The 24246-nt window shown below is 40.4% G+C and overlaps 1 protein-coding gene across 1 annotated transcript; it reads right to left on the bottom strand.

Annotated features, from left to right (window-relative positions):
* Positions 1 to 100: 100 nt before the first annotated feature.
* On the bottom strand, positions 101 to 23406 carry zgc:193811 (uncharacterized protein LOC559801 homolog). Its single transcript, XM_060902436.1, has 5 exons — positions 23386 to 23406; positions 17930 to 18103; positions 17461 to 17580; positions 12135 to 12229; positions 101 to 455 (listed from the first exon to the last, which is right to left on the bottom strand). The coding sequence occupies exons 1-5, from the start codon at positions 23404 to 23406 to the stop codon at positions 101 to 103; spliced, it is 765 nt and encodes a 254-aa protein (XP_060758419.1).
* Positions 23407 to 24246: the final 840 nt, after the last annotated feature.

Below are 24246 nucleotides of genomic sequence, written 5' to 3'. Positions count from 1 at the left end.
AAAATCAACGATATTTAAATCAAACTCGACTAAACATATATTATTAAGCAACTGGATAAAAATAGTGCGACGTGGTGAATAATGAATGCCGTGTGCTCTCTCACACGAGCACCAGCCTCCCTTTCCCATACATCTGGTTCTCTGTGCTGTACATCTCCGGCACGTCCGGGATATGCTGCAGTAAGCCCCACCCACTCTCCTCTGTGCGTTTTGTCTCAGCAAGGACAGCGACATGGGTGGAGGACATGGGCGGGGGCGCAGGTCTACTGAAACTATCCATGTACACGCTGCTTCTGCCTCCATGGGGTACCGGTATAGATGGGCGGGGCAACTGCAGCTGAGAGGATGCACCGGGCAGGGCGCTGTGAGGTGGGGGGCGGATCAGTGCGGCACGTTTGGTGAAGGGTCCACAGGTGGGCGAAGCATCCAAGGCAGAGAGAGGAGCCAATTCAGACCTCAAACGAGAGAGAGAGAGAGAGAGAGAGAGAGAGAGAGAAACAAAGAGAGAAAGAGAGAGGGAAAGAGAGAGAGACAGAGAGAAATAGAAAGAGAGAAAAAGAGAGAGAGACAGAGAGAGAGAAACAGCATGAGAAAGACAGAGAGAGGAAAATAGACAGAGAGAGAGAGAAACAGAGAGAGTGATAGAGAAAGAAACAGACAGAGAGACAGAGAGAGAAAGACAGACAGAGAGACAGACAAAGAGAGGGATAGAGAGAGAGAAATAGACAGAGAGAGAGAGACAGACAAACAGACAGAGATAGAGAAAGAAACAGACAGAGAGAGAGACAGACAGACAGAGAGACAGACAAAGAGAGAGGGAGAGAGAGAGAGAGAGAGAGAGAGAGAGACAGGGACAGAAAGAGAGAAATAGACAGAGAAAGAGGAAAAGTAGACAGAGAGAGAGACAGACAAACAGAGAGATAGAGAAAGAAACAGAGAGAGAGAGAGAGAGAGAGACAAACCGAGAGACAGAGAGAGAGAGACAGAGAGAAAGACAGACAGAGAGGGAGCGAGAGAGAGGGAGAGAGAGACAAAGAGAGAGAATGTTAATCATTTTTCCATCTTGCAAAGGAGACAGTTCTTGAAAATGCTGTTGTTCTGGAACCAAGTACCAGAACATTGCTGATGTATTAATGGAAAATCAAAGGTCACTTCCTTTTTACTGCAACAAACTGAATGCGAGCTACAATGCGATGCTAATAAACCTGGGATGAACACCTTCTCACCAGTTGTGATCCCGTCACTCGTCAGCGACAGAAATAACCACTACAAGTCAATTTAGAGCATCGATGCTCCAGCACATGAAAATGCTCATTACAGCTCAACAGTGCGGTAGCCGAGTCACTAAACCTCGAGTCCGAGTCCAGTCTCGAGTCCCCAGTGTTCAAGTCCGAGTCAAATCCAAGTCATTAAAAGAAATTTCGAGTCGAGTCCAAGTCGAGTCCACTATTGATCCGAGTCGAGTCCAAGAACAAGATTCCAACTGCACCATGTGACGGTGACTGTTTCAGCGCCATTAACGTTAGTTTGTTCCTGAACATGGCGTATGAACAGGTGAATGTGCTTCTCTTTGTCAGGGAGTGTGAAGTATTCTGTCAGAGATGGTTGGGAGACGGATTTAAGTGCAGAAGATGTGTTTATTAATACAAGTGAAGACACGTTAACAATCCAGAACGGCAGGCAAAATCGTAAAACAATGAAACAGGCGATAGATTGAGCGAGACACAAACAGGCTATCGTAGACTCGGCAGAATCAAAGACGAGAAACAGGAAATCAGGGATCAGGAAACCAAACAAGGAAATAAGGCTCGGTAATGTATCAGCAACACGACTCAATACTTCACAAAGTAAGTGTGTTTTCACAGTCTTTATATAGGTGCACTAATTGTGCTTTAATCCTGTGCCTTGGTGCGTGCATCAGATAGACTCTCGGGCGCACTCCGGACAGCACGCGCACCCGAGAGTCTATCTGATGCACGTGCCAAGGCGCGCAGGTGACACTCTTGTATGAAATTAGTACTAGTATTAATGTAGATATAAATATCTTATGCCAAATTATTATGGCATATTACAAAATATAAAGAAAAAAATCAGAGTCCTCGTCTCCAATTTATGAGTCCGAATGCAGTTAATGCACGAGTCCGAGTCATCAATGCTCAAATCCAAGTCGAGTCACGAGTCCTTAAAATTAGGGCACGAGTCGGACTTGAGTACTACAGGCCTGCAGCTCATTATATACCGGTATGTTACAGGTCAAAACATTTCAACCTAGGTGATTTTGTTTTTGTTTTTTTACCTGGATTAAAAAAATTGTTTAACCTAGTTCATAATTTCCAACCTTGGTAAAACTTTGGATTATCTAAGACTACGTTCAGACTGCACCCTGAAACGACCCATATCCGATTTTTTTGCCCATATGCGACCTGTATCCGATTTGTTATTGACAATCTGAACGACACAGATCCGATTTTTTCACATGCGACCCAGGCCGCTTGGATATGTGGTCCTAATTCCGATGCATATCCGTTATTTTCACGTGCAACTGCAGTCTGACCGGACAGGTCGCATTCATGCAACCTACACGTCATCAACAAGAGACAAACGTCACTATTCTGCGTTGGCTAATCCTGCCTCTTTGGTGGAAAACAACAACATTTGTACAGTTTTCAGAATTTAAATAGACTTTTATAGAATTGATCAAGCTAATGGTGGATTTGGTAGGGACCTGGATGTTTATCTGTTAGCCTGATTAAACAAAACAGTTTCTATAACTGATTTATAACTTAAACCATCCTGTATTACAAGATTATAAGATTGTTCTGGAAATTTCCAGTAATTTGACACCTTCGGTCTCATTAGTCTGCTGTTAATCAGATTATTGTGCGAGTTCCGCCGCCGCCACAAAAACCACATCGCCAGGTCTCGCCTCATCTCCATAGCAAACTGCACTGGTGTTTCTGCACCTTGAGCCAGCGCTGAGAGAAGTTGCAGAATTCAGCTGGCTATAAACAATCTAAATAAATATTTATAAAAATGTAGAAAAAGTTTATTAATATGACGAAATAAATATGTGCAAATTATTAAGCCTGAATTAAGAGTTTGGTAATACAGCGGCCGTATCCCAAATGACTGCCTACTGAAGCTCGAGTGCACTACATAGAGTTTAAAAATCCATTACTTCCTAGTAACATGTAGTGCACTTATATAGAAATTAGAGAGACATTTAGGAGTCAACCCTCGTTACCAGGCTACACGTTTTCATTTCAGTTCAGAAACAAAAACACACACGAGACCTCACACTTTAACACTAACCAGATAATTAAACAAACAAACAACAAAAAAAGAAATCATTAAACTTGAAGAGTGCGCGCTTTTTTTGTTTACGTATTACGTAGATGTGCTTATTACGTGTCAATTTGCGCATGCGGGACACTTTTGGGGCGTTTTCCGTTCATATTGGAGATCGCATACAAGTCTCATATAATTGGTAATGTGAACGGCCTAACAAAAAAATTGGATTTCACAACAAATCGGATATGGGTTGTTTCAGGTTGCAGTCTGAATGTAGTGTAAGATTCTTAAAAGGGATTTTCCATCACTTCTTTTGCCTCTCTTTCTTCCATCCACATCCTCTCTGTCTACACCTCCCAAGTATTTCCTCTTTGTCTGTCTGTCTATCTATTCCTATCTACCTAAACAGCATTTTTTTTTTGCATATCTTTTTTCATATTTAACCAGGATTCAAACCCAGAACCTTCTGATTCTTAACCCAGCACCTTAACCACAAGAGAGCAATTCCAGCATTATGGACGTGACACTTGAACTCAAAATGGCAACAAATGACCCAGTGCATGTTTTATTGTCTCCCAGTATTTAAACAGGTGTTGCATATTTTAAGGCTGTACCATACTGGAGAAGTGATAGAACAAGAACAATTCCCATAGTACATCTAGGGCATGCCAGAAAATGCCAATAAAAGATGCGTTATGGGTGTGACAGAAAAAGTATCACTTTTCTTGGGTGACTGTACATTTTTATCAAACTCTGTGAAATTGTAAACCTAATGTCGAAATGGAGATATCCATTTGATAGAGGGGTCCAAGGTGAATATTAAAAAATCTTTGTTTAAAATATTTTGTATTTCATGCAGAGTTTCGGAAGGAAAAGTCAGCGTTATGGATGTGACGAAATTCCGTTATGGATGTGACGAAATTCCGTTATGGATGTGACGCGTCTGAAATAGACATGGCATATGTTTAGAAAATCAGCAATTTAACCACCATAACCCTTTGAAAAACTCTCTAAATATCAGCTAAAACTATCAAAGTTCTTAAATAATATTTAGGATGGCTATTGTTTTGCTGTTTTGTGGATTTTAGCATACATTTCTGTGGCTTGTGGCAATAATATAGAATTGTACATGATCAAAGTTGATTTTAGCTTGGGGTTTACATTATAAGAAAGAAAGACTGACAGTGACATATTAGGTTGGTTACAAATTGGTTCAACTTATTCACATCTGTAAAATACAGGCCTAGGTGAGATCTCTGGGAGTGGTTTTGATGTATTACATGTTGCTTTATTTTTGCATGGTGAGGTTGACATTTACATGGAATTGCCCAAGACCAGCAACAACTGCAATGCAAAGTACGATATGGTATCTATTTTGAATTTATTAATGAGTCCAGTCTTATTGTGTCACCAAGTAGTTTAACCTCCTAAGGCCCAAGCTGTTTTTTTACATGCATTTTTTATTTCTCTTTGCTATTTGGGCTTATTAGAACCTGATTAGAATAAAAACTAAGCATCATCTTTTGATAAGATGTACTTTTAGAGAAAAAGTATGTTCACATATGTGGATTCTTGTTCCGAATTTCCATAAAGTGCTGTCCACGCATGTGACCGCTAAGCCCTAGGAGGTTAAAATACAAAGTCTTCCCAAATCCGAACCCTAGATACAGGGTTATGATGTCTCCCTGTATCTCAGGTTAGGTTTAGGTTTAATCCAGGTCATAATTTGCTACTTGTATTAGGTCTCCCTAATACAAGTAGCGATTTATGAACTGGATTAAAAATTCCACTACAATACATTCAGAACTCTGCAGCGAGACTCATCACCCGTACCAAACCATCTGCTCGTATCACCCCCATTCTTTCTCAGCTTCACTGGCTACCTGTTCTGTCCACAATTAAATATAAAAATCATACTACTCACCTGCAAAGCTCTCCATAACTTTGCTCCTTCTTACATCTGTGATCTTCTGACCCCTTATACTCCATCCCGCTCTCTCAGATCCTCTAGCAATAATCTCCTTGTTGTTCCTCACACTAGACTCTCTACCCTGGGTGGCAGGTCCTTCAGCGCCACAGTCCCCAAGAGGCCATTTGCAGGAAGTGGTCATGTGTCAATTTTCCCCATAGCAACAAGCCCGTGGTGGGCAAGCTAACTTGACATTCCTTGACAACCACAAGAGTTTGACTGGCGATGCGAAGCAATCCATTTCTATAATAGCTGTTTTTACCTTTTCTACTGTCTTTTTTGACCCGAATTTTCATGTGTACTTGGAAAAAGTTTGTGCTTTTAACTTCTGTCATAAGTTAAAGTGAATCATTGGCCATAAAAGAGAGTTTTTTGGACTCAAGTTGGTCACCGCCAAAAGAAATTGATTATCGAACAACAAGTACCAAAGGAAAAAGAAATCTAAAATCTGGTGTTGTACCTTCTGTTTTTAACTGGAGTGGTACTGTAAAGCAAAGAAGAAAAATCGTATGACATGTTGACAGGTAAGAAACTGATTCAAATACATAAGAAGCAATGCTATGTTTGCAAAAGAAACAGTGCAAAAGGGGTTTCGAGCGAATGATAAAGGTAGAAAAGGAGAAAGCCGCCATTTTGCACGTGAATTTCTTTCAGCGGCGACCAACTTGATTCCAAAAAACTCACTTTTACGGCCAATGATTCGCTTTAACTTACGACAGAAGTTAAAACCACAAACTTTTTCCAAGTACACATGAAAATTCGGGTCAAAAAAGACAATAGAAAAGGTAAAAACAGCTATTATAGAAATGGATTGCTTCGCATCGCCAGTCAAACTCTTATAGTTGTCAAGGAATGTCAAGTTAGCTTGCCCACCACAGGCTTGTTGCTATGGGGAAAACTGACACGTGACCAATTCCTGCAAATGGCCTAGTTCTGGAAGACCCACCTACAACCCCGCCGTGACTGCTCTTCCCTTCCTTTCTTCAAATTTCATCTCAAAACCTTTCTGTTTCATGAACATTTCTCCACCAGTGCATAAACTCACCACTCTTTAGCAACTCTTTTTTGTGTGTGTGTTGTTTTCTCTGACATATGTAAAGCGACCTTGAGTTTGAGAAAGGCACTATATAAATGTAACTCATCTCATCTCATTATCTGTAGCCGCTTTATCCTGTTCTACAGGGTCGCAGGCAAGCTGGAGCCTATCCCAGCTGACTACGGGCGAAAGGCGGGGTACACCCTGGACAAGTCGCCAGGTCATCACAGGGCTGACACATAGACACAGACAACCATTCACACTCACATTCACACCTACGCTCAATTTAGAGTCACCAGTTAACCTAACCTGCATGTCTTTGGACTGTGGGGGAAACCGGAGCACCCGGAGGAAACCCACGCGGACACGGGGAGAACATGCAAACTCCGCACAGAAAGGCCCTCGCCGGCCACGGGGCTCGAACCCGGACCTTCTTGCTGTGAGGCGACAGTGCTAACCACTACACCACCGTGCCGCCCGCTATATAAATGTAACTTATTATTATTATTATTAAGTTTGGGGGTGAAGACTTATACAAGTCTCTGAACACACTGCTAATTTACTTGTACATATCTGAGACCTTTAAAGAGCTCCTGGCATCTAGTGGCTTCCTGCTTCATAACCATGCTGCTCTTTCACTTTGCGTCAACAGCTTTGTCAATACAGATACATATATACATTACAGTGTCGTTTCCTATAACATGACCAGGATCATCTCCAGGTACGCTGCATCACAGCCTGACGTAAAGTGTGTTTCCTTTCAAACCCCCATCCTTCAGGAAGAGGGTTTTAAGTGCGCTTTTAAACAAAGTGTTTCCAGATGATTCAGTGACCATCTCGGCCCGGAGGTCAGCTCATCCCGACCTACTTATCCAGAGCGAAAAGGAACATGGCTATGCTGCCAGTTTATCAGCTAATGTGCACTCATGGCATGTCAGAATTACACGACTCATTCACAGGGACTTGGATAACGAAAGCACCACATAATCAAAAACCATGCTGTCATTTATGTTCCACAACATTAAATGTAACTATAAATGGATAAAAACTCTCTCTTTTCCCCATTAGTGTTGCCTGTGTTACCACAGAAAGACTCATATTCCAGTCCAAGGAGACGAACAGCACGAAGTGGAACCTCCAGGCTGCCATCCTTTGATCAGTCGAACCGAGACATGATGTGAATGCGTGATTAGCCACAGTTTCTGGCTCCAAATGCTTCATTGTGTTTGTGTTGGACTGCAGTTACTGTTACTGGCCAGGAGTGGAATTAAAGATTTCAATCACATCAGTGTGTGTGTGTGTGTGTGTGTGTGTGTGTGTGTGTGTCTGTATTCATCATTCCGGCTAAAAGCTACTTGTATAATTGATGTCCAGATCATTTGCAAACACAGGATAAGAGTAGAGTACTGGAGGAATGGAGTGATGCGGCAAGAACACGTTCTTTCACAAGGACACGGCCCAACAAGCCAAAAAAAGAGAGAAATATATTGTGAAGAGAAGGATTTATTATTATTAGGTTAATTTTATGGCTATGGCTCACAATATAGTAGTTAGATAGATAGAGAGATAAGCGCACACACGTACACATACACATGAGAGAGAGAGAGAGAGAGAGAGAGAGAGAGAGAGAGAGAAAAACCAGCAGGCACACAGACAGACAGACAGACAGACAGCTAGATAGACAGATATAAATAGCCAGATAAATACATGGATGGATGAACAGATGGTGAGCTTGGCAGACAAACACAGAAACAAACAGGGACTGACAGATAAATACATGAACAATGAATGGATGGATGACAGACTGATAGAATGACAGATAGATAGATAGATAGATAGATAGATAGATAGATAGATAGATAGATAGATAGATAGATAGATAGAGAGGGGTGCTTGAAAGTTTGTGAACCCTTTAGAATTCTCTATATTTATGCATAAATGTGACCTAAAACATCATCAGATTTTCACACAAGTCCTAAAAGTAGATAAAGAGAACCCAGTTAAACAAATGAGACAAAAATATTATACTTGGTCATTTATTTATTGAGGAAAATGATCCAATATTACATATCTGTGAGTGGCAAAAGTATGTGAACCTCTAGGATTCGCAGTTAATTTGAAGGTGAAATTAGAGTCAGGTGTTTTCAATCAATGGGATGACAATCAGGTGTGAGTGGGCACCCTGTTTTATTTAAAGAACAGGGATCTATCAAAGTCTGATCTTCACAACACACGTTTGTGGAAGTGTATCATGGCACGAACAAAGGAGATTTCTGAGGACCTCAGAAAAAGTGTTGTTGATGCTCATCAAGCTGGAAAAGGTTACAAAACCATCTCTGAAGAGTTTGGACTCCACCAATCCACAGTCAGACAGATTGTGTACAAATGGAGGAAATTCAAGGCCATTGTTACCCTCCCCAGGAGTGGTCAACCAACAAAGATCACTCCAAGAGCAAGGCGTGTAATAGTCGGCGAGGTCACAAAGGACCCCAGGGTAACTTCTGAGCAACTGAAGGCCTCTCTCACATTGGCTAATGTTAATGTTCATGAGTCCACCATCAGGAGAACACTGAACAACAATGGTGTGCATGGCAGGGTTGCAAGGAGAAAGCCACTGCTCTCCAAAAAGAACATTGCTGCTCATCTGCAGTTTGCTAAAGATCATGTGGACAAGCCAGAAGGCTATTGGAAAAATGTTTTGTGGACGGATGAGACCAAAATAAAACTTTTTGGTTGAAATGAGAAGTGAGAAATGTTTCGACACCTGTCGCAGCTTGCATCTGTGTTAAGGTATATTTTAGCCAGTCTTGCTTTGGAGTAGTGGGTGCGATGTAGGATCTTGAATTGTATAATGCTTAATTTGGCACAGGAAGTGTTGTCATTTACTCTTAGTAGAGCGATGAGACCAACATAGAACTTTTTGGTTTAAATGAGAAGCGTTATGTTTGGAGAAAGGAAAACACTGCATTCCAGCATAAGAACCTTATCCCATCTGTGAAACATGGTGGTGGTAGTATCATGGTTTGGGCCTGTTTTGCTGCATCTGGGCCAGGACGGCTTGCCATCATTAATGGAACAACGAATTCTGAATTATAGCAGCGAATTCTAAAGGAAAATGTCAGAACATCTGTCCATGAACTGAATCTCAAGAGAAGGTGGGTCATGCAGCAAGACAACGACCCTAAGCACACAAGTCATTCTACCAAAGAATGGTTAAAGAAGAATAAAGTTAATGTTTTGGAATGGCCAAGTCAAAGTCCTGACCTTAATCCAATCGAAATGTTGTGGAAGGACCTGAAGCGAGCAGTTCATGTGAGGAAACCCACCAACATCCCAGAGTTGAAGCTGTTCTGTACGGAGGAACGGGCTAAAATTCCTCCAAGCCGGTGTGCAGGACTGATCAACAGTTACCGCAAACGTTTAGTTGTAGTTATTGCTGCCCAAGGGGGTCACACCAGATACTGAAAGCAAAGGTTCACATACTTTTGCCACTCACAGATATGTAATATTGGATCATTTTCCTCAATAAATAAATGACCAAGTATAATATTTTTGTCTCATTTGTTTAACTGGGTTCTCTTTATCTACTTTTAGGACTTGTGTGAAAATCTGATGATGTTTTAGGTCATATTTATGCAGAAATAGAGAAAATTCTAAAGGGTTCACAAACTTTCAAGCACCACTGTAGATAGATAGACAGAGATAGACGGAGATAAACATACAGAGAGACAAACCGATAGATAGATAGATAGATAGATAGATAGATAGATAGATAGATAGATAGATAGATAGATAGATAGATAGATAGATAGATAGATAGATAGATAGATAGATAGATAGAGAGGGAGATAAACATACAGAGAGACAAACCAATCGAGAGAGATAGGTAGACAGACGGGGGGATAAAGAGAGATGAAACGACAATAGAGAATGAGAGACAGCGATAGATAGATAGATAGATAGATAGATAGATAGATAGATAGATAGATAGATAGATAGATAGATAGATAGATAGATAGATAGAGATAAACATACAGAGACAAACCAACCGAGAGAGATAGGTAGACAGACGGGGGGATAAACAGAGAAATGAAACGACCAATAGAGAATGAGAGAGAGAGAGAGAGAGAGAGAGAGGGGTGATAAACAGAGATGAACCGACCAATAGAGAATGAGAGAGAGAGAGAGAGAGAGAGAGAGAGAGAGCGGAGATAAACAGAGAGATGAACCGACCAATAAAGAATGAGACAGAGAGAGACAGACAGAGAGGGGTGATAAACAGAGAGATGAACCGACCAATAGAGAGAGAGAGAGAGAGAGAGAGAGAGAGGAGATAAACAGAGAGATGAACCAACCAATAGAGAATGAGAGAGAGAGAGACAGAGAGAGAGAGAGGGGAGATAAACAAAGAGATGAACCAACCAATAGAGAATGAGAGAGAGAGAGAGAGAGAGAGAGAGAGAGAAACCAACCAATAGATAGATAGATAGATAGATAGATAGATAGATAGATAGATAGATAGATAGATAGATAGATAGATAGATAGATAGATAGATAGATAGATAGATAAACCCACTGAGAGAGAGAGTAAAAACTCTGCTCACATGACATCGGGAAACTGCCGGTGCTTTTCTTTTTGAGTCAGGGGAAAGCGGTCAGGCTCTCACTCTCTCTCTCTTCTGATTGGTTTCCCACTAGGTTACTCGTGAACAGATCACATTTATAGGGATGTTCTCTCGCTCTCACTGTTTCTGATGAAGGATTCAGCAAAATTTTCCCTCTGCTAGTTTTGATGTTATGATTCATGGGAGACTTTTAAGTGAGTTTTCATAGCTTTACCTACTTATTTTTTCAAATCAAACTGATTCATGTAAATAAATAACTATTTTAGAATATAACTGGAGTTGTTTTGATGAAAAATATTGAGCTCTTAGTGGTCGGAATAATATTTTTTTTAAAAACGGAAGTCAGAAATGTGAGTGTCGATTTCAGTTCAGTTAATGTATATTGTTTACTGGATGTGGCTCACACAGTTTTTTCGAGGTTCACACTGAAAGCTGTGAATATTAATCGAAATAATCATTTATATTCTTTCATATAAACACTAGTTGGCCCTACTTATGAGAAATACAAAGGCCTACAGAGCACAAAGAGGGGATTAGAAATAATCTTTTATTACTTTTTTATCAAGTGTACTGATTTAATGTTTTTACCAAATTAGCATAATTAATACTAATTAAATACTAATTTGCATGATTTGTTTTTAATAATTGTTCAAACTTTGTATTCAGTATACAAATATCTATGTGCTGCCAATTTCCATGTAAATATCTTGAAAAATAAAAAAGTTATGAAGAGAAAAACATTTGATCTCATTTGCTAATGAGGCCCATTTTGGACCATGTGATCCTCAGACAGAATATTACGGCAGTTTTCGAAAAATTAAGCCATTTTTTTCTACCTTTGATTTGTAATATCTCAAGAACGGATAAATACATTTTAATTCTGTAAAAAGTATGTTGTTCTGCATTCAATTCTGAATTCAGTGAGAACAGTTTCAAGCAATTGGGACTGAATTTGAATTTTCACCTGATATGCCTAACAATAGTCCAAGTTGGTGGGGGTGGTGTAACGGTGTGGGGAATGTTTTCCTGGCGCACTTTGGGCCTGTTAACACCAATCAATCATTGCTTGAATGCCACAGCGTATATGAATATTGTTGTTGACCATGCACATCCCTTCATTGCCACAATTCACCTTCTAATGGCTACTTTCAACACAACAGTGAGTGTGTATAATCTCCTCCACCATGCTGCTGCACTGCCCCCTGCTGGTTACCTGCTGAAGTGCCTGTAGTCAGTGCGAGTTGTGCTGAGCGCAGGTTCTTTGGGCAGCAGCAGACCTGAAGACTGATGGATCTGTCCAAGCTGTGCCTGATTAAAATAAACACGAGTGGCATTAGTCTTTCCATCAGCTCCATTAGCAAAAATGTGCATGCGTGCTGAGAGCTCGATAATCCTTACGCCAAGAAAAGCTTTGCATAAGTAGACTCTGCATGAATCATCATTATTTAACATTAATCCCTTCACTTCTTCTTCCCTTCTCTCAGACATGCTCATGTTGACTTTTATCTCCTTCTAAATCACTTTCCATCCTGTCTGCCAGTTTAATTAACAGGAAATCCATATTCCAAATCCATGTTTACTCACTACAGGAAATGTAAAATGGCTAACCAAATATTGCTGGACTGTGCAAAAGTCTTAGCTACCTGTAAAGAAATGCTATGGACCAAAAAATAGCTTAAAAAATAATGAAATTAAATGTTTCAACATTAAAAAAAATGATAAACAGTAATCAGTAAGCCATAATAAATTAATATAACAAAGTCAATATTTGGTGTGAGACGACCCTTTGCTTTAAAAAAAAATAAAATAGTCGTCTCAGGTCCAGTGAGTTCAGTTTTATGCGGAAATGAGCTGTAGGTTTTACTGAGCATCTTACAGAACCAGCCACAGTTCTTCTGGACACTTTGTCACACTCGCTTCTTCATTTTACACCAAAACCCAGCAGCCTTCATTATGTTTTCTTTTTTAATCTGAAATGTGCTCTCTTATGAATGGAATACGCTGCTCAGATACAAACTTTTTTCCCTGTAACGTTTAATTTTGCGCTGGAAAAAAAAAATGAACGTTTGGGACTCTAAAATGTTTTTGTAATGTTTTGACTCGATAATATAGAAGTCTGTCACCTCATCTCTAGCCGCTTTATCCTGTTCTACAGGGTCGCAGGCAAGCTGGAGCCTATCCCAGCTGACTACGGGCGAAAGGCGGGGTACACCCTGGACAAGTCGCCAGGTCATCACAGGGCTGACACATAGACACAGACAACCATTCACACTCACATTCACACCTACGCTCAATTTAGAGTCACCAGTTAACCTAACCTGCATGTCTTTGGACTGTGGGGGAAACCGGAGCACCCGGAGGAAACCCACGCGGACACGGGGAGAACATGCAAACTCCGCACAGAAAGGCCCTCGCCGGCCACGGGGCTCGAACCCGGACCTTCTTGCTGTGAGGCGACAGTGCTAACCACTACACCACCGTGCCGCCCAATATAGAAGTCATAAAATAGAAATCTATAACAAAGTTTGTATGAAAAAATATATATATCTGGTCCATTATGACTCACTATAAATATAAACTATGCTCCATACTCGCTTGCACAGAACCTAACAGCCATCCTTAAGTATAACATATCAGAATAATGATTATGTTTAAATACATAAAGATATACAGTGGGGCAAAAAAGTATTTAGTCAGCCACCAATTGTGCAAGTTCTCCCACTTAAAAAGATGAGAGAGGCCTGTAATTTTCATCATAGGTACACTTCAACTATGAGAGACAGAATGGGGGGAAGAATCCAGGAAATCACAGTGTAGGATTTTTAATGAATTAATTGGTAAATTCCTCGGTAAAATAAGTATTTGGTCACCTACAAACAAGCAAGATTTCTGGCTCTCACAGACCTGTAACAACTTCTTTAAGAGGCTCCTCTGTCCTCCACTCGTTACCTGTATTAATGGCACCTGTTTGAACTGGTTATCAGTATAAAAGACACCGGTCCACAACCTCAAACAGTCACACTCCAAACTCCACTATGGCCAAGACCAAAGAGCTGTCAAAGGACACCAGAAACAAAACTGTAGACCTGCACCAGGCTGGGAAGACTGAATCTGCAATAGGTAAGCAGCTTGGTGTGAAGAAATCAACTGTGGGAGCAATTATTAGAAAATAGAAGACACACAAGACCACTGATAATCTCCCTCGATCTGGGGCTCCACGCAAGATCTCACCCCGTGGGGTCAAAATGATCACAAGAACGGCGAGCAAAAATCCCAGAACCACACGGGGGGACCTAGTGAATGACCTGCAGAGAGCTGGGACCAAAGTAACAAAGGCTACCATCAGTAACACACTACGCCGCCAGGGACTCAAATCCTGCAGTGCCAGACGTGTCCCCCTGCTTAAGCCAGTACATGTCCAGGCCCATCTGAAGTTTGCTAGAGAGCATTTGGATGATCCAGAAGAGGATTGGGAGAATGTCATATGGTCAGATGAAACCAAAATAGAACTTTTTGGCAAAAACTCAACTTGTCATGTTTGGAGGAGGAAGAATGCTGAGTTGCATCCAAAGAACACCATACCTACTGTGAAGCATGGGGGTGGAAACATCATGCTTTGGGGCTGTTTTTCTGCAAAGGGACCAGGACGACTGATCCGTGTAAAGGAAAGAATGAATGGGGCCATGTATCGTGAGATTTTGAGTGAAAACCTCCTTCCATCAGCAAGGGCACTGAAGATGAAACGTGGCTGGGTCTTTCAGCATGACAATGATCCCAAACACACCACCTGGGCAACGAAGGAGTGGCTTCGTGAGAAGCATTTCAAGGTCCTGGAGTGGCCTAGCCAGTCTCCAGATCTCAACCCCATAGAAAATCTTTGGGGGGAGTTGAAAGTCCGTGTTGCCCAGCGACAGCCCCAAAACATCACTGCTCTAGAGGAGATCTGCATGGAGGAATGGGCCAAAATACCAGCAACAGTGTGTGAAAACCTTGTGAAGACTTACAGAAAACGTTTGACCTCTGTCATTGCCAACAAAGGGTATATAACAAAGTATTGAGATGAACTTTTGTTATTGACCAAATACTTATTTTCCACCATAAACTGCAAATAAATTCTTTAAAAATCAGACAATGTGATTTTCTGGATTTTTTTTTCTCATTCTGTCTCTCATAGTTGAAGTGTACCTATGATGAAAATTACAGGCCTCTCTCATCTTTTTATGTGGGAGAACTTGCACAATTGGTGACTGACTAAATACTTTTTTGCCCCACTGTATGTAAGAGGTTTACAACTTTAACTATTCCAGGCTTTTAATAACTTCTTCCCCAGATATATTGTGAGCCATTCTTTTTTTACTTTTTTTTTTTTTACATTAGGAATACGTTGACCTTCACAGCAGGATCAGCGTCCTTGGCAATTTGTACTGAGGCACTTAATATCTTTTTCAAAATATAAGAAAGACCCTTAGAAAAAAAGCCATGTTATCATCGTTGACAGTGATTTTGTTTGAAATATATTTAAAACACACACACAATGTGAACTGTATTTTTATTAAACTTTTTTTTTAATGAGCAAGCTTTAACCACTATCTGTAATCAGTGGTCCTGACTTTTTGGGATTTTTGGGCTTCTCACATTTTTGATATGGAAATTAAAAAAATAATTAAGAATAAAATGCTCAAGTTGTGATAAAATATGTGATGCGTTTGATAAATAACGTTTTCTTAATCCGTTTATCGTTAGCATTAGATTATGTGGATCATCCAGCATACAGTTTCCTGTATATGTTGTTGCTATGGAAACGATAATGTATTAGAACAGGTGCATTAATATAAACCTGTGCTTTAGAGCTGCCTTAATGTCAGAGCTGCTGTTATTTAATAATAATAATAATAATAATAATAATCGGGGTGGCACGGTGGTGTAGTGGTTAGCGCTGTCGTCTCACAGCAAGAAAGTCCGGGTTCGAGCCCCGTGGCTGGTGAGGGCCTTTCTGTGTGGAGTTTGCATGTTCTCCCCGTGTCCGCGTGGGTTTCCTCCGGGTGCTCCGGTTTCCCCCACAGTCCAAAGACATGCAGGTTAGGTTAACTGGTGACTCTAAATTGAGCGTAGGTGTGAATGTGAGTGTGAATGGTTGTCTGTGTCTATGTGTCAGCCCTGTGATGACCTGGCGACTTGTCCAGGGTGTACCCCGCCTTTCGCCCGTAGTCAGCTGGGATAGGCTCCAGCTTGCCTGCGACCCTGTAGAACAGAATAAAGCGGCTAGAGATAATGAGATGAGATAATAATAATCAGCACCTTCTGATCAATCAGATTTGACAATTCGAGTGCTTTTTGGTATAATAACTACTTATTAAACTGAGCGCAAGGTCCTTACGGGAAAATATCAGACTGAGGTCTTGACAGTACGGACCGAGCCGTACAAAAAGACCTCGGTCTGATATTTTCTTGTAAAGACCGAGCAAGCGAGATTAATAAAGAGTTTATTATTCGGCTTTTTTATTTCTAAGATTAAAACAGACACTCATTATAAGCCTAGGTCACACCCGGACGTACGATTTTTTGGCCGTGCGATTTTTGGCATTTCCCAAATCGCTGCGTTTTTTTTGTTCGTGGAGAAAGACGCGCGTTGGCCGTAAGTTTGTCTTGCAACCTGAAAAAAATGTAAGCGCCCGTAGAGTTTGTTTCACATGGCAAAGAACCTCTGCGGCCGGTCTGCGGCCAGTCTACGGCTCGAAAATCAGCACGTCACACGCGCACCCTCCGTGCATTTCACGAGCGCCCTCCGTGCGTTTCTTGCGTTTTTTGCACGTAGACCGGCCGTAGGAGCACGTACGGCCGGTTGTGACCGAGGCAATAACGAGGTGTGACGCTGCTTTCGGTCACGTCATATTTGTAACGTAGTTGAGTCACGCGTGCAGAATAAACAGCTAGCGGTTTCAAAACTGAATTTCCGTTAGCGGGTTCTGAATGCTCTTCGTCGCTCATCTCTTGAATAACTCAGTGACTCTTGTTTGTCTTGCGGCCGTTTTTGATTCTGTTTTGATTTCCAGTTGACCTTTTTTAGTCATTTTGTTTCTGTTTGGTTTTTTGCGACACTGAAAGCCGGCGCCTTGGAAAGAAAGTCTGTCATCGCCCACGGGCATTACAGGAAAATTCTGCCCGCCAAGGAACCAATCAAAGTGCACGATTTTACCATGCCATATAATAATAGCAAATAACGTACTGTAAAATAAAAAGCATGAAAACCAAAAATCTGGCTAACTTGTAAGTGTTCGATTCTGGGAAGATAAAAAGAAGGCAGTTTTCATTCTATAAAACCTTAAACTTGATGTATTAAATGAAATATTAGAACTCCAAATAAAATATGAAGCATTTTGGTGCTCCTATTTATACTTTCTGTCTTTTGGATCTTACGTTCTGTTCCTTAGATCTTCCGAGAACAATCTGAAACACTTCCGTTAATAAAGGTTTAACACACCTGTAAATGACGACAGAAATTACAAATCTGCAGCCCGTGACCTCTCAGTCCTTCTCACCTGCAGCGTCCTGTAGTGAGGCTCCTGAGGCTCGTACGGTGCAGATCGTCCCCTGTACTGCTCCTGCATCTCAGTGACAGGTGGCGCAGAGACAAGTCTGACTGATCGAGTGTCTCGCAACTGCAGCAAAACACACACACACACACACCGCACCACAATGTGAAAACCAAGATCTAATCACCTTAACTTTTTATTCGACATTTTACGTGACCTGGACGATGGAAAACCTTTATAGATACAAATAACTGACACATGTCAAACATTCACATTCTGATACAATCACACATTACTTCCTGGGGCAAATTAATGCACCCTAGGGGCCCTTCCCTTGGCCCTCCACAGCCTAGGGGTCAGAAATTTTTACTGGTTATGGATATGGATGACTTAATAATAATAATAATAATAATAAAAATAATATACTTCACTGCCACTAATTAGATTCTAACCTTGAATTTATTATTATTATTACCTTCTGAGCCAGGTCATTCAGGAAATGTGTGCGCCAGTGTGGAGGCGCTTTCGAATAGATAACGTTACTCAATACGCCATCCACAGGTTTGGGGTCGTGCTCTGTGTAGGAGGTGACGATGTAATGTTGGGGTCGAGATATCCGTCTCTGGAGGACAGGAGGAAGTGGTGCATCCTGGAGAAATGAGACGCATGTTATTCCGACAGTAAGTCAAATCCAGGGCTCGACATTAAGGACTGCCCGATTGCCCAGGGCAAGTGAAACATGCATTCGGGCAAGTGGGATATGTCCCCGACATGCCCAACCAGGCAAGTTGGAATGAGCATATATTACGAACTAGCACCACAAAAATTAGGCTTTTTGATTTTTTATTTCAGTTCCTAAAAGCGTCCCTCACTACATATCCACCATTATGTCTCGGCTGTTTTCTTAGTCTCGGTTTCATTTACTGCTTTGGAAGTTATTTTATACGGTATACCCCTGCTGGTGTAGTATGGTACGCGTACTGTTTATAGACCCCGTGTGCATGACGTCACGCATCACGTGATAATTACAGCTGGGGTCAGACAAACACCGTCTTTCATGCAAGCAAGGCTTAATCTGTCTTCAATATGGTTAATTTTTGTGCTGTTTTTGCGTCTTCAAACAGAGAAATGGATAAAAGGCATTACCGTCTCCCCCTTATCAAGAAAAATGTTAACAAATAGAAGCAAATGCTTCAAGAACAACGAGGAAATGAGTGGTTAAACAATACGAGGAGAAGAGCTCAGCCTGAAAACTCCAGAGAAATTCACGATTGTATTTAAAATGTATTTTACAAAAACAGAAAGTCGGAAGTGAGGATGGAAGAGTTTGCTTAAGAATCTCTTTTTTTTTCTGCTCGTATTCGAGTTAGCGCCTTCATGAAAGGGTTTGATTTTCTTACAGGTGAAGCCGCTGCCTTATTCGACACAGAAAACCCAGATTGACTTCAAACAAATCAGGAATAAAAAACTCAACAAGGAGCGACGTGCGCGATAAATCCTGAAAGAGCAGAACAGATTAAGAGCAGAGAGAGCTGGAGCTTTGTTTCTGTTATCAGAGGAACACAGTCCTGTGCAAAACATTTATATATCTTTTTTTTGTTATATCATCCACCTCTAGGTTTGTTTAAAAAAAAAAAAAACTGTGCTGCATCATGACAGACCGGCTGCACTGATTCAGTTACAGGTTGCCAGGTCTGTATTCAACACCCACAACCTACACACTAAACAATAATTTTAAACTCAAACATTATCCTGTCTGTCATGACACAGAGAGTTTTTTTAACCTAAATATAACAAAAAAAAAACGATATATAAATATCCTCAAACACAGTACTGTTCAAAAGTCTTGGCACCCTATTGTTTTCTTCATACAAACTTTGTTATAGACTTCTATTTTATGATTTCTACATTTTCAAGTAATGAACCTACAGTCTGAGAGAGTTCTACACAAACACACTGAACTTTACAACAGCTGCATGCATGTGAAATGGAAATAAATTGACTAAGGCAGGAAAAACTATTTTGGATAAAATTGTTATTGTCCGTTACAAGTAAAAAGTAACCAATAACCAAACTTAATAATGAACTTAATCAATAACTCAACTTAATAATGAACTTAATCAATAACTCAACTTAATAATAAACTTAATCAATAACCAAACTTAATAATAAACTTAATCAGTAACTAAACTTAATAATGAACTTAATCAATAACTCAACTTAATAATAAACTTAATCAATAACCAAACTTAATAATAAACTTAATCAATAACTAAACTTAATAATGAACTTAATCAATAACCAAACTTAATAATAAACTTAATCAATAACTAAACTTAATAATGAACTTAATCAATAACTAAACTTAATAATAAACTTAATCAATAACTAAACTTAATAATGAACTTAATCAATAACCAAACTTAATAATAAACTTAATCAATAACCAAACTTAATAATAAACTTAATCAATAACTAAACTTAATAATAAACTTAATCAATAACTAAACTTAATAATAAACTTAATCAATAACCAAACTTCAACTCAATGTGTGATCTTCATTTTATGTTGCAATTCACAACTATTCTATGGTTTTCCTAAAAAAAAAAGTAGTACTCGCAAAATAGTGGGAAAGTGATAATATTGGGGGGCAAGTGGAAATTAACCCCCACTTGCCCCCCAGGACAAGTGGGTTTAAAAGTTAATGTTGAGCCCTGAAATCGTATGTTTACCGTATATTAACGTGCTCATTCTAACATGGACGTTTATAACAGATGCACCACACAATCTTAGCCTTAATAGTAATAAATGTCATACACAGTACTGTGCAAAAGTCTTAGGCAGCCTATTTGTTTATACAAACTTTGTTATAGATTTCTATTTATTGACTTCTACATTATCAAGTCAAAAACATTACAAAAACATTTTAGAGTTCCAAACATTTGGGGGGGGTTTCCAGCACAAAATTAAACGTTACAGGAAAAAAAACTGTTAAAAGTTTGTATCTGAGCAGCATTTTACAGAAGAGAGCACTTTTCAGATTAAAAAAGAAAACATAATGAAGGCTGCTGGGTTTTGGGGCAAAATGAAGACGTGAATGTGACAATCAAAATGTCCAGAAGAACTGTGGCTGGTTCTGTAAGATGCTCAGTAAAACCTACAGCTCACTTCCTTATTAGATTAGATTAGATTAGATTAGATTAGATTAGATTAGATTAGATTAAACTTTATTGATCCTTTTGGGCGGGTTCCCTCAGGGAAATTAAAATTCCAGCAGCATCATTACAGGATAAACAGAGAATAGAAAACAGAGAAAACTTCTAGATAAATTAAATTAAGTATTTTCATAAACAAATATAAAAAAAATAAGATATGAAAAAAAAAGTTCAGCAGGAGCGGTATTGCACATTTATATTGCACATTAGGCGTTTTTCGGGGAAACGCCTTGCATGGGTCACCCGTTCGCGTTCTCCCCTTTGGGCTCATCTCATCTCATTATCTCTAGCCGCTTTATCCTGTTCTACAGGGTCGCAGGCAAGCTGGAGCCTATCCCAGCTGACTACGGGTGAAAGGCGGGGTACACCCTGGACAAGTCGCCAGGTCATCACAGGGCTGACACATAGACACAGACAACCATTCACACTCACATTCACACCTACGCTCAATTTAGAGTCACCAGTTAACCTAACCTGCATGTCTTTGGACTGTGGGGGAAACCGGAGCACCCGGAGGAAACCCACGCGGACACGGGGAGAACATGCAAACTCCACACAGAAAGGCCCTCGCCGGCCACGGGGCTCAAACCCGGACCTTCTTGCTGTGAGGCGACAGCGCTAACCACTACACCACCGTGCCGCCCCCACTTTGGGCTGACATACTTTATTATGTTTATTTTTATGTTTATTTCTTTTTTTATGTTTATTTTGTAACAGTCCAATAAAGTTGGCAAAATAAAAAAATTTAAAAAAATAAAACACATTGTCCAGTATTGCTTTTTGTCAGGCTAGGCTACTGCTCCTTCCCGTCCTCTGTCCTCCTGTTCCCCCTCCTCCCCCCCAGAGAGGAGTTGTACGGTCTGATGGCGTGAGGGACAAAGGAGTTTTTGAGTCTGTTCGTCCTGCACTTGGGAAGGAGCATTCTGTCACTGAACAGGCTCCTCTGGCTGCTGATAACGGTGTGCAGAGGGTGACTGGCATCATCCATGATGCTCAGTAGTTTGTCCATAGTCCTCTTCTCTGCCACCATCACCAGAGAGTCCAGCTTCATGCCGACCACAGAGCCGGCCCGCCTGATCAGTTTGTCCAGCCTGCTTTAGTGATGTCACAGTTAGATTATTGCTTTGTAATATGGTCTAGTGCTTCTATGAAAGACATGAGAAAACTGCAAGTTGTTCAAAATAAAGCAGCGCGTTGTGCATTACAGAACCAACGTGAAGGACATGCATAATCGATTGAGATGGTTAACTGGAAGACAGAGGTCTTATTATGTTTTTTAACCTTTTTGAGGAATATTACAGTATGTTAGTACAGTCCCCAAGAATATTGTATAAAAGGTTATTGCCTAATTTTGTTCAACATGAATATCAAACGCGATATGCAACTGATGGAAGGTTTATATTGCCCAGAGCCAATACATATAGTATTCAGAAGACGGTTATATATAGAGCGATGGAGAGGTGGAACTCATTGCCAGTGTATATTGTGCATGAGAATACTAGGGAAAGATTTAAGATGCTGATAAAGAGCAATTCCAGCGTTATGGACGTGACACTTGAACTCAAAATGGCAACAAATGACCCAGTGCATGTTTTATTGTCTCCCAGTATTTAAACAGGTGTTGCATATTTTAAGGCTGTACCATACTGGAGAAGTGATAGAACAAGAACAATTCCCATAGTACATCTAGGGCATGCCAGAAAATGCCAATAAAAGATGCGTTATGGATGTGACAGAAAAAGTATCACTTTTCTTGGGTGACTGTACATTTTTATCAAACTCTGTGAAATTGTAAACCTAATGTCGAAATGGAGATATCCATTTGATAGAGGGGTCCAAGGTGAATATTAAAAAAATCTTTGTTTAAAATATTTTGTTTTTCATGCAGAGTTTCGGAAGGAAAAGTCAGCGTTATGGATGTGACGAAATTCCGTTATGGATGTGACGCGTCTGAAATAGACATGGCATATGTTTAGAAAATCAGCAATTTAACCACTATAACCCTTTGAAAAACTCTCTAAATATCAGCTAAAACTATCAAAGTTCTTAAATAATATTTAGGATGGCTATTGTTTTGCTGTTTTGTGGATTTTAGCATACATTTCTGTGGCTTGTGGCAATAATATAGAATTGTACATGATCAAAGATGATTTTAGCTTGGGTTTTACATGATAAGAAAGAAAGACTGACAGTGACATATTAGGTTGGTTACAAATTGGTTCAACTTATTCACATCTGTAAAATACAGGCCTAGGTGAGATCTCTGGGAGTGGTTTTGATGTATTACATGTTGCTTTATTTTTGCATGGTGAGGTTGACATTTACATGGAATTGCCCTAAAACAATACCTTGTAGGATTTCATGAATTATGATTTTGTTGTGGGAAATCCAAAATATTACTGAGTATGATAAAATGGACTGTACTGTTTATTGTTTTATTGACTTTGTATTATCTCATCTCATCTCATCTCATTATCTGTAGCCGCTTTATCCTTCTACAGGGTCGCAGGCAAGCTGGAGCCTATCCCAGCTGACTATGGGCGAAAGGCGGGGTACACCCTGGACAAGTCGCCAGGTCATCACAGGGCACTTTGTATTATGATTTATGTTTTTGGAAGTGAAGAGTGGGAGTGTGGGGGGGGTCAGGGTGCGGGTGTCTGGCGCGTGTTCACCGGTGCCACTCTACAAGGGACCCTCCGCTGTTGGGGGGTGTACGTGGGCACGTGTTGGGGGCATCCTCGGGTCACTCTCAGGCCCTGTCCACACGGCAACGGATTCAGGTGAATCCGATAAAATTGTTTATCGTTTCGGCCTGGCGTCCACACGGCACCGGTGTTTTAGGTGCCCCAAAACGATATTTTTTGAGAACGGTTTCCAGAGTGGAAAAATCTGGCAACGGCGCCGTTGCGAAGTCGTCTGGATGAGTAGAACGGATTTGTTTATGATGACGTCACAACCACACGATGTAGTCACAGCCATCTTCTTCTTGTTGTTGTGTGTTTATTCCTGTGAGTGCTTCACGCCGGGTAGAAGAAGGGGTTTATGCGCATGCGTCCTACTTCTTCTATTGTTCTGGTGTCTCCGATGGGACCGTCTTACAGCGCACGTAGAGGTGTGGCATGTGTATTGCATCGTTTTCAGCAAACGTTGCGTTGCCATATGTACCTGATATTTTACTGATCCGTTGCCCATGTGGACGCGATATTTTTTTTACCCGCTAAAACAAAAAATCTCGTTGCCGTTGTCGTGTGGATGTAGCCTCAGACTTACTTTTCTTTTGGTGTTGTTGTTTGTTTTTTTATTATTTGAATTGGAGAAAAGGTAATATGGAAAGTGGAGAGAAACCCATGGTAATATATATTAGAAATGAATAGATTTATGAATTTTTATTGTACTTGATTCAAATATATGAACTATTGTGTGTTTAGTTTGTAGTGTATTGTATGTTGTAATGTATTGTATGTATTTGTATGATTTGTTTGATGTTGTGATGTGAGAAGATTGGACACCAGGAAGAATAGCCTTGTTTATAACAAGTGCTAATGGTGATTCCAAATAAAAATTAATTAAATGAAA

This window comes from Neoarius graeffei, chromosome 20, assembly GCF_027579695.1.
Source record: "Neoarius graeffei isolate fNeoGra1 chromosome 20, fNeoGra1.pri, whole genome shotgun sequence".
Taxonomy (NCBI): Eukaryota; Metazoa; Chordata; class Actinopteri; order Siluriformes; family Ariidae; genus Neoarius; species Neoarius graeffei.
The sequence above is the reverse complement of the archived record's forward strand: the minus strand, read 5'-3'. Positions and strand labels throughout refer to the sequence as shown.

What these genes read in the sequence shown, in the direction of transcription:
- zgc:193811 (XM_060902436.1), bottom strand. Translation starts at nt 23,406, where the DNA reads ATGCCCCCAACACGTGCCCAC. An exon ending in TGCCCCCAACACGTGCCCAC is followed by an intron (nt 18,104 to 23,385) that starts GTACACCCCCCA and finishes TCATTTCTCCAG; the next exon opens with GATGCACCACTTCCTCCTGT. An exon ending in TGAATGACCTGGCTCAGAAG is followed by an intron (nt 17,581 to 17,929) that starts GTAATAATAATA and finishes GTTTTGCTGCAG; the next exon opens with TTGCGAGACACTCGATCAGT.